This window comes from Arachis ipaensis, chromosome B10 (assembly GCF_059453495.1).
Source record: "Arachis ipaensis isolate K30076 ecotype BB chromosome B10, ASM5945349v1, whole genome shotgun sequence".
NCBI lineage: Eukaryota > Viridiplantae > Streptophyta > Magnoliopsida > Fabales > Fabaceae > Arachis > Arachis ipaensis.
Window position 1 is genome coordinate 74,105,115 of NC_142435.1, and position 11,888 is coordinate 74,117,002.

Sequence of the window (11,888 nt, forward strand, 5' to 3'; positions counted from 1 at the left end):
TACAAGTATCTTGAACATGAATCAACTCCAAGCCGCTTTGGAAGGACTCTCTGGACAATATTCACAAATTCAAAGGAACCAAGAGGAACAAGCTCAACAACAAAGGGACCTTTGGCAGGTGATGAATCAGCAAAGAGAAGTTCAAGTTCAATGGATGAGCCAACAAAATGAATATCAAACACACATGATGGAACTACAACAAGAACAATATGCCAAGATGTATGAAGCCATCAACAATGCAACTGTTGAACATGAAAGATCCATGGAGAAAGTAATACAGGAACAAGCTCAACTAAGGAAAGAGCAAGCTCAGCAAAGGGAACTTCTCAATAGGTTGGATGCTAAACATGATGCATTTCACAGAGAATTCAATGAAAGCAGAATGTTCAGGGAGGCCAGACATAGAGATAGACTTGACTATGATATATGCACCCAAGAGAAACTCAGCTACCTTTGTGGAGCACCCCCACTGCTCAACCCACAAATCAAACATTTCAATGAAGCCCGCAAGGTATTTGAAGAGCAAGAACTTGCAAGGGTGAGATTCAATGCTGAGAGGCTAAAGGAGACGATGATAAGCTCAGGAGTATGGCAAAGAGAAGAGGGGGACTCAACAACAAAACAACAAGGGGAAATGAGAAAGAAAAAGAAAGAAGATCCAAAGGGCAAAGGAAAGGGACATTAAGACAAAAGGTGGTGGAGTTCTTTTCTTTAGTACTTTATTAAATAAAGAAGATGTATATCTGAAATATGGTGTACCTTCTAAGTTGTTTTCTTTTATGCATTAGCAGTTATCTTGCCTATTTCATGTATCACTCACATGCTTGGAATGTTTGTTTGTCTTAAGTATTTTCACTTGACAATGGAATAAGAGATGTAGTTTGAACAAGAACAGAGAGAAATCTAGCCTAAGAGAATAAGATAGTCAGATACAAAGTGTAGTACATATATGCTTTCATGGTGAACAAAATCAAGAGCTCAAGAAATCAAAAGGAGTTAAGATGCTTGCTTACATAAAACTAGTTGGCTAAGGGTCATAAGACTCAAGAAGTTAGAAGCACAAAAGATCCTTGACAATGAAGTATTATACAAAATTTTAAAGAGAAATAAAGAAAATAAAGAACAAAAGGAATGAAAGGCTAGGCATCAATGACAAAATTTGGATATGTGTCTGTGGTGATTGATGTTAGGAGACATACTTGGGCTAGTAAATCCGAGGGGTGCTTCATCACCCGGTAACTTGAGTTAACTAACTTGGGATTATCGATTGAAAACTCACAATCAAGAGTAGCTCTATAACAGAATATTTAGCAACCCAAAGAGGTGCTGGACACCACTATCCAAATAAGATTTTAATGTTAAATGCCTGTGATTGAATGTGTTAAGGAAAGAGGCTTGAGTTAGTAAATCTTTAAGAGTGCTTCAACACTTAACAACTTAAACCAACTGGTTTGGGATTGTTGATTGAAAGCTTATGCTAAAGAGCCGCCTTAAGACAAGATTTTTAGCTCAATTGAAATAAAGAAAAAGTGAAAAAAAAAAAGAGAAAAGGGAAGTAGAGAAAAAGAATAACTTAAGGACTATGTGCTGAGGTAAAGAAAAAGAGTCTACTGAAACTAACCAACCTAGTAATGGAGCAAGCATTTCAACTAGAAATTAAGATTAGCCTTGATTAGTTCCACTAAACAGATGACTACACAATTGAGGATGACATTTTTTTTTTGGAAGAATTCTTCTCTTTTAAAATATTTAACTCTTGCATCATAAATTCTGTGGTCAAATTATTCTATTTTTTGCTTGAGGACAAGCAATATTTTAAGTTTGGTGTTGTGATGCATTCGCATATTTGCCACATTAGCTAGTCTATTTAATTAGTTTTAGCTTAGTTTCACTCATTTTTCTTTGAATTTAAACAAGTGTTCTTATGAGTTTTGTTTTCATACATATGAATACCAAGGACCATGTTAATTGTAGCCAAATTCATGCAAATGATTCAAGGAATGCATAAATGAATGAGTATGAATGAATCTCATGAAATTGATTGCATGAATTGGTAAGACTTTGAAGCAATTTCCTTTGTCAATGATAGGTGATGAAACAATAAAGCATTGAAGCAAGAATGAAGCAAGCAAGTGGCTAACAACTCCTTCAGAAATAGCAATGTGCACGTTGCCAACTTGGGATTCAAGTTGGCAACGCCATTGAAGCTTCACTTGAGGAAGAGCACAAACAACCTTGCAAGAAAGTGGTCTCCTGTGAGAACTATGCACGTTGCTAACTTGGAGTTACAATGGAGTGCTTGGCAACAACTCAAGAAGCAAGTTGGGCAAGAAGAGGAGGAGTTGTTGCCGTTGCCAACTTGGAGAAAGGGTGAGTGTTTGAAGGCAACGCCAAGCAGCCCTGGAGAAGCACATGTTGGTGTTGCCAACGCCAAAAACCATAGGCGTGTTCCTAGGCAACGCCAGGCAGCCCTGGAGAAGCACATGTTGGCGTTTCCAACGCCAAGAACCATAGGCGTGTTCCTAGGCAACGCCAGGCAGCCCTAGAGAAACACATTCGGGCGTTGCCAACTTGGAGAAAGGAGTGAGTGTTTGATGGCAACGCAAGGCAGCCCTAGAGAGCACATTTGGGCGTTGCCAACTTGGAGAAAAGAGTGAGTGTTTGATGGCAACGTAGGCAAGCAAGGAATTGGGCCAGGGAGGAGCTCGAGGGCGTTGCCAACGTGGGAATGAAGAAGCATTATTCAAGGCAATGCTGAGCTAGAAGATTTTGCCCAGAGAAGAAGCTCGAGCACGTTGCCAACGTGCTGCTTCACTGGAGTGTTCCTTGGCAACGCACACAAGCAAGGCTTGGCCCAGGAGGAAGGGAAGCTGGCGTTGCCAACGCCAGGAACAAGGGACGTGTTCCTTGGCAACGCACACAAGCAAGGTTGGCCCAGGAAGAGGAGGAGCTGGCGTTGCCAACGCCAGGAAACATAGGTGTGTTTGGCAACAACTCAAAGCAACAAGCATGGAGCCTTGAGGAGAGGAGCACGAGCACGTTGCCAACTCCAGGAAGAGTTGGAGTGTTTGCTGACAACGCCCAAGCATGGAGGCTGTCCAGGAAAGGAAGCCAACGTTGCCAACTTGGAGATATAGGGGCGTGTTTAGCAACAACTCCAGCGAGCTTGGCAGCGTGACCTTACCTTCTTCAATGGAGTATATCTTGAGTTACAAAGCTCCAAATGAGGTGATTCCAACGGCAGTTGAAAGTAGACATCCAGAGATTTCCAACTATATATCATAGTATGGGGTTGGCATTCATTTGAAGCTTCAAAAGCTGGCTTCATTTAGAGCTTCAGAATCTGGGCACGTTGCCAACTTGAGAAGAGAGGGGCGTGTTCAGCAATAATTTGGCAGCTTGACCTTACCTTCTTTGAGGGAGCATAACTTGAGTTATAGAGATCCAAATTGAGTGCTTCTAGTTGCGTTGGAAAGCTGACATTCACAGCTTTCCAACCATATATAATAGTCTATAGTGGAGTATGAAATGTAAGCTTGAATCAGAGTCATCTTTAGGCTCCAAAAACAAGAAAATGAGGTTGAAATTTAAGGAAGAATGAATGGCCTTGGAGGGGAGCACGAGCACGTTGCCAACGTGCCAACAAGGGAGCGTATTTGAGGACAATGCCAGCCCCATGTTTCAGCCTTGGGAGGCTTGGCACGTTGCCAACTTGAGAAGAAAGGGACGTGTTTAGCAACAACTTGGCAGCTTGACCTTACCTTCTTTGAGGAAGCATAACTTGAGCTAGCAAAATCCGATTGAGATGATTCCAAGTGAATTAGAAAGAAGACACTCTGAGCTTTCTAATGTTGTATGATAGTCCATATTGAAGCAGAAGATTGACACTCAAATTCTGGGCAACATGTGGCATGAGAGAAGAGTCAAGAAGAAGAAAAGCAAGTTGTTAGCAATAACTTGGGCCAACAACGCCCAAACACCAATAACCACTTCCAGGAAAATGCCATGCACGTTGCCAACGTGCATTAAGGCTAGAGTTATTGGCAACAACGCCAAGTCATTGGGCCAGAAACATTATGAATGAACTCCTCCTTCCATGTTTAGCAACACTTCTTCAATTGAACCAGAAACTCAACAAAGAGAAAGCCCACATTGCTAGCCCAAATTAAAGATCTCTGAAGGAGTTTTAGGAGTAGTATAAATAGAGAAGAGTTTGGTACTTTGTGGGCACTTTTTGGACACTTAGAAAATTTGCTATTACACTAGCATTTTTACTTTTTACTTTTTCTCACCGGTTTTCTATTTTGTTTTTCTTGTAACTTTGAATTTTCAGTTTTAAGAACTTCTTCTTCTTCTTCATTCTTCTCTACACTTAGTTTAATTTTTATCTATGAAATTGTTGTTGAAATTGGAGCTATGATTCACTAAACCCCACTTTCATTAGGGGGAAGAGCTCTTCTCATTTGAATGGGTTGACAACTTCTCTTTTTCTTCTCAATTCAAGTGGTTTATCTAAAGAGGAAACTCTTGTTCTTCATAGATTCAATCACCATCGAGAGAGGGATTAATCTATATGAATTATGTGGTAAATTTGAGAAAGGAGTCACATAGTTCAGTTTATAGTTCTTCCTTTCATGATTTCCTTGATCAATATACTTTGGTTGGTATGTGAGATGTAACCTTCCTTAGTTGAGATTCTGGAAGTTGTGTGGCTTGGATTAGAAAATGAACTTCATCTCTTCTCATGAACAATTAGATCACGAGAGTGGAAATTGGTTGTGTTGAAAGAAATTGAGTTACCAAGATATTGGAACTCAATTACCCACAATTTGCCATGGATCTATACCCGTGATTGAGAAGGAATTGATCAACATCAATTCATGAGAATTTGCATCTCTGATCCCTAATGATCCTTTCCATCATTAATTCTCATCTCTTTTGTTCTTTAGTTGTTTGAATACCCATTACCTAATTCCCTTCTACATTCTTGCAATTTATTATTCTTGTCATTTAGATTCTGTTTCTCTAGTTCTTGTTATTTACTCTTATGTTCTCTGAATTTCTGCAACCTTTACTTTCTTGCAATTTATTTTCCATGTCATTTAAGTTTCCTGCACTTTAAGTTTTAGTTATTCACTTTCATCTTCTTTCTCTCTTCTAGTTTTTTAAATTCCTTGCCATTTAAATTTTTGCAAATATGTTCAAAAATCACAAATCTCATGAAATCAAAACCATGTTTGCTTGACTAAATCTACCATTTAACTAAAGTTGCTTAATCTACCAATCTTCGTGGGATCGACCTCACTCTAAGTGAATTTTACTACTTGATACGACCCGGTGTACTTGCCGGTAATTACGTGAAATTAATTTTTTACGTATCACTGGGCGCACGACTCCCACCCACGCGTATGCGTGAGGCACGCTTAGGCGTCAAATGTAACACCCTAATTAGCCTAAGCCTTACCTCGCGTCGTAAAGCAAAGGTTAATCAGAGATTACGACAGTTCTAAGCTCATACATAATATATATATATATATAGCTCAAAATAGGATTTGAAAAGCGTAAACCATGCTAATGAGCTACTAGCTTAAGACACGAGAAACAGATAAGATGCAATAAAATATAAGTATATAATATCATAGGAAACTAGCCTTGACTTGTGGAGTTTAAGCCGGCTAGCCATATACAGGTATACAAAACCATATAGAAACTTGACAGTGTAAAAATAGCTTATACAAGTTTTTCTCTCATAAAACAAGCCTCTAGGCTAAACAAAATACAAAAGAGAGATGTATAAACAAGATAAACTAAAAAGACTCCAAGAGAATCCAAGATCCTCCACTTCTGTCACCATCCCAAGCAACTTACCGAGGTGGGTTGCGATCTGCATCTGAAAAACACAACAAAGATATGGTATGAGAACCGGAGGTTCTCAGTATGGTAACAGTGCCCAGTGATGTAGGATATAAGACCTCAGGACACCAAAGGCAATCCTAAGCTCCATATCCATCACAAGATTCAAGCTTAAAGCATTCTAAAACAAATAAGCATAATATAAACCTTATCATAAATAAACCGGGTAATCTATCTTAAGGATTTCTACTCTAACCATACACCGTTGTCCCACAGTCTTCACCAACCTATCCTCCATGCGATCCCATCACCACCGCCTTTCGAACCTCCTCAATCCCAGTAGAAAGCACAATTAATAACAATGCAAGTAATTCACAAGTGAAAACATACAAGGCAAGTAGATCAAGTAAGCAATTAGACATGTTATTCAACTAGGCATACAAGTACAAGTCGGCAAAGCAAACAAACAGATAGAAATGCATATGATGAATGCCTGCCCTACTGGCTGTGATATCACATTGTCGGTTCAACTGCCAACCCGACACATCTCTATGGAGACATCGCCCTTCGGATTTCTCATATGGTAACCCCCGAGATATAGTTGCCGGATCACTGTCCAGGTACCGACACCTGCACGCCTATTGGTCCGAAGGGGTGCGAGCGGGATACTCTTGCCACAGACCTCACATCTCAACGCAAGCGGGACGAACCACCGTCCTTACGCCGCCGCCGCTACCTCAAGAGGCGGGATCCAACCGCCATCCCTGCCGGGCGCATAGCGTCTCTTAATCTCAGTAAAAACAATATTTCAGTGGTTTTTAAAAAACATTTTTAGTATACAGGGATCCATCGTCTCAATCCGAGTCCCCAACTCATCTCAACCACTGTCCATTCATAACTCTATTTCCAATGTCAAAAGCTTATCATTCCTTATCTCATATATCACTTATCCTCCACCCAACGTCAAATCATTCTCAGCACGCCAGAAACCTAGGCCTCCGTTTTCTAATTTATCATAAAATCATGTACTAGAACCCCAAAGTTATATCCCATGTTCTAATACCCAAAACTAGGCCCAAAAGTCTTAAAATAGTGTTTTAGAAGCTTACAACCTTGTTGGGAAGGTAGAATAGTTGAAAAACAAGAAAAATTTAAGAAACAGGATGTGTGCGGCCGCACCGGGGTGTGTGCGTGCGCACGCCCATGAATTTTAAAATGTGTGCGTACACACAGGGGTGTGCATACGCACAGGTGACAAAATTTTTTTTTGAATCTGTGCACTCACACAACCTGTGGCAGCGCCCCCAACAGACTGGCCTTTCCGACGTGTGCGTCCGCACAGACCTGTGCTTTTGCATAGGTTGAAGTTTTTCCTTAAATATGTGCGCGCACAAGCTGTGCTAGCGCTGCGAACAGAGCGCACTTCCCTTCTTGTGCGTGCGCATAGATGTGTGCGTCTGCACAGGTCAAATATTTGTAGAGTGTGCGTCCACACGAAGGTGTGCGCCTGCACATATCAGAAATCATGAAATTCTGCAACTTTGCAGAATTTCAGATTTTTAACACCAACTTTGAATGATCATAACTTCCTCTACAAAATTCTAATTTTTATAAACTTTATATCAATTTAAAGGGTTTTCAAAGATCTTTAATTATAAACACTTTTCAATCAATTTCAAAAACCGAGGCAAGAGTTATGATTGGACAAAGTTCATCAAAAACCCAATGTTACCAAACTTTACAATTACCACCATATCTTACCATACCCATACCAAATGATACCAAATCATCCAAAACTCCATTTTTCATCAAAATGTACATGTTGTATCATAATACACCAACTTTACCACATTCTCCTTGTCATTTCATTACTATCAATTCCAACATCAACTATATAACACTTATGATCAAAATCACCATCAAACCCACCATTTCATAAATCATAACACTACAATTATCATAAGGAACCAACTTCCAATCCATACAATTATTCAACAACATCATATCATTATAATTCATCATAGTCAACCCAACATTTATCAATTCATCAACATATAACACACCAACCATCATTTTAGTTCAAGCTATCCTATTGGTCACTAGCCTATGTGTCCACGAATATTATATACTATATAGAGGAAACCAAAACCATACCTTGTCTGATTCTCTTTATGCACCCAAAATCCAACTTAGCACAAATAAGCTTCCAACCACAATCCAAGCTTTCAAATCCACTCCAATAAGCACAATTAAGTTTCAAGAGCTCCCAAAGCCACAATAATCAAACTATATACATATAAATCACCTCAAATTAACCTAGGGTTCCAATTAAAAATAAATTCACAAGGGTTTGGTGGCTCTTACCTTTTCCAATAGGTTTACTAGCAAGAATCCAAGGCTAAGCAAGGATTAGAGCAAACCTAAATATCCAAAATCACAAAAACTCATTTAATCAAAAACCCTATAAACTCAAAATTTTGAGGAGAGAAACTGAGAGGGATTCGAGCTTTCCTTACCAGTTTCTTATATGGGTTTTGTAGAGCTCTTCACAAAGAACGCATAGCCGCTAACAGAATGCAAATCGGAGCATCGTAGCTCGAGATATCACGAAGAGAAGAGATGGGTGAATAGTGCTCTTGGGGTTTCTTTTCTTCTTCTTCTCTTCAGCAATGTGTTGGGTGTGTTTGAGTGTTTTGAGTGATTGGGTTCACTAATGAACCCTTTTATATGTTGGGCTTGGGCCTAACTTGGGCCCGGTCCAACTCGTTAGCGTTTTTAGCCCGTTTGTCCTAACTTCGGGCAAAACCTTTAAAATTAACACCCAGTTTTCTATTTCTAATATTTTTCTAAGGTTTTTACCGGTTTTTCACTTTTTCTCATGCGGTACCAGGCAGACTTGAACCGGTTCAACCGGTTCAACTGCCGGTTCACGGTTTTTCACGGTTTTTCACCGAAAGCACATTTTCTGACTCAGAAAAACCCACTGAGTCCAAAAATCACCTTTAAATCCTCAAATTCTCTCTCTAACTTTTCAGAATCTAATTTGGGCAATTAATCACTTAATTAACTAGTTGATTAGATGCAGTTCTTACATTCTCCCCACCAAATAAGAAATTTTGCTCTCAAAATTTGAATTACCTGAGAAAAGCTCGGGATAATCCTTTCGCATTTCAGACTCCAATTCCCAAGTGTGCTCTTCTACTGCTGCTCGCTCCCAAACAACTTTAACCAATGGGACATCTTTTCCACACAGCTTCTTCACACTAGTGTGATCGATCCTCGCTGGTGTCACTTGAAAAGTTAAGTTCTCTTTCAACTCGACCGATTCAGGCTCTAACACATGAGCCACATCCGACGTGTACTTACAGAGCTGTGACACATGGAATATGTCATGCAAGTTAGACAGATGAGGTGGCAAAGCGACTTGATACGCCACCGGCCTGAATCTCTTCAAAATCTCAAACAGTCCTATATATCTTGGGTTCAACTTCTCAGTCTTGATTGCTCTTCCAATCCCAGTTGTCAGTGTAACCTTAAGGAATACGTGTTCTCCTACTTCAAACTCTGTCAGTTTCCTTCTCTGATCCGCATAACTCTTTTGTCGACTCTGAGCAGTCAAAATCCTTTCTCGTATTCTCTTAATCTTCTCAGTAGTCTCTGCTACCACATTTGGACCCAATACACTTGCTTCACCAGATTCATACCAACAAAGTGGAGACTGGCACTTCCATCCATACAAAGCCTCATACAGAGCCATTGATGCGTGAATTCTTTGATGGTCTAGAATTTCACAAATAAATTTTCGTTGCAAGTATAGTTCTAAACCAACAAACAATCCTCACATGCAAAAATTTGAGTTGTCACAAGTACAAACCCCAATAAGAAATAACCGAAGTATTTAAACCTCGGGTCGTCTCACAAGGAATTACAATGAAGTGGTAAATTATCGGCTATGAAAATGCAAGGGGGTTTGATTTGATAAGAGGACAAGAAAATAAATGGCAAGAAAAGTAAATGACAATTAACTAATAAAATAAAGGAAAGAACTCTTGGCTAGACATAGGTAATTGAGATCACCATCCTTGTCGACAAACCATATATTGATAATTATGAGGAGCCAACCTATTAAGTCTACCTCCAAAAGCTTTAAGTACGTAATATCTACTCCTAAGCTTGAAGTACGTCAAATAGGCTTGATCACATCAATCCATAAGTCCTAACCTATCTACTAATTAGACTAGTAGTGAGTTAGTGTCAATGGGTATCAAATTGATCACCAAGGGTTCTCAAATCACCAATTCATTGAGACCCAATGACTCAAGATCATTCAATCCCCTTTGCCTAGGCCTAAAGTAAAAAAAACTACTCAATAACTAGAGAAAGCATTTTATCAAACACCTAGTGTGCAAGGAAAGTAAACATCACAAATTGCAAGAATTAATGAAACCTATAACTAACATAAGCAAGAAATCAACAAAAAGAATCAAGATCAACATAAAAGAAACATGGAAACATAAAATTGCATTAAAAGGAAATCAAGATCGAACAATGGTTCATCAACACAAAAGAGAGCAAAATAAGAAATCAACAAGAGAAACTAAGAAGATTAAGACAATAGAACACTAAAATAGAATGAGAACTAAAATCAAAACAAGAATTGAAAGAGAAATTTGAGAGAGATTAACCTAACTTTACCCTAATTTCTATCCTAAATCTAGAGAGAGGAGAGAGCCTCTCTCTCTAGATATCTACTCTAAAACATGATGAAAACTAAACTATGGCTACTTGGTTCATTTCTCCTTCAATCCTTGGGTTCAACAGCATCAGAAATGAGTTGGATTGGGCCCAAAATGAGCTAGAAATCACTGGCCATGTTTTCTTCAAAATGATCCACGCTGATCCACCGATGCGTGCTCATGATGCACGCGTACGCATCGTTAGACGCTAAGAAACTATAGTAAATTTTATATCATTTTTAAGCCCCAGATGTTAGCTTTCCAAGACAGCTAAAACCGCTTCATTTGGACCTCTGTAGCTCAAGTTATGATCGATTGAGTGTGAAGAGGTCAGGATTGACAACGTTGTAGTTCCTTCATTTCTTCATGAGTTCTCCCAGTTTGCATACTTTTCCTTCATTCCATCAATCCAATCTTTACCTTTTAATCCTGAAATCACTTAACAAACATATCAAGGCATCGAATAGAATTAAAGTAAATTAAATTTAGCTATTTAAGGCCTAAAAAACATGTTTTCACACTTAAGCACAAATTTAGGGAGAATTACAAAACCATGCTATTTCATTGAATAAATGTGAGAAAAGTTGATAAAATCCCCCAAATTAAGCACAAGATAAAGCACAAAATTGAGGTTTATCAAACCTCCCCACACTTAAACCAAGCATGTCCCCATGCTAAGAATAAAGAAGGACAGGAAAATGGGTATGGACATTTATTCAATGCAAATAAACTATATGCACCTATCTATATGAATGTAACTAAATGCAAAATGATTCTATCTACTTGGTTAAAAGTAAATCAATCCCTAAGAACACATATGTACATGTAGGGCTAAGTAGTATGATGATTCATGAATCCTACCAATTCAAACATCAAAATGAAGTTCAAATAGACTTGCAAGAAGAAAGCTCGTGAAAGCCGGGAACAAGGAATTGAACATCGAACCCTCACCGGATGTGTATCCACTCTAATCGCTCAAGTGTATAGGGTCGATCACTCAATTCTCTTCTAATCATGCTTTCCATGATTTATTTTTCATCTAACAATCAACAATTATTCAATGCATGCATACATTTATCATGAGGACTTATTCATAGGTTGTAATGGGGCTAGGGTAAAGGTAAGGATGCATATGGTCAAGTGAGCTTGAAATTTGAATCTTTGATTAACCTAAGCTCTCACAAAACACATATAACAACCTACACAATTCTAATACAATACCTAGCACCCATGATTCTCACTTTTTCACATACTCATGCATTCTCCTTAATTCACATTCCATATGCATTGTTATTATTA

General features: G+C 38.8%; 1 protein-coding gene across 1 annotated transcript; it reads right to left on the reverse strand.

The window, feature by feature from the left end:
• Positions 1 to 842: 842 nt before the first annotated feature.
• LOC148580433 (uncharacterized) lies at positions 843 to 9,610 on the reverse strand. The gene is made up of 3 exons (XM_088492192.1): positions 9,278 to 9,610; positions 9,056 to 9,223; positions 843 to 908 (listed from the first exon to the last, which is right to left on the reverse strand). The coding sequence occupies exons 1-3, from the start codon at positions 9,608 to 9,610 to the stop codon at positions 843 to 845; spliced, it is 567 nt and encodes a 188-aa protein (XP_088348318.1).
• Positions 9,611 to 11,888: the final 2,278 nt, after the last annotated feature.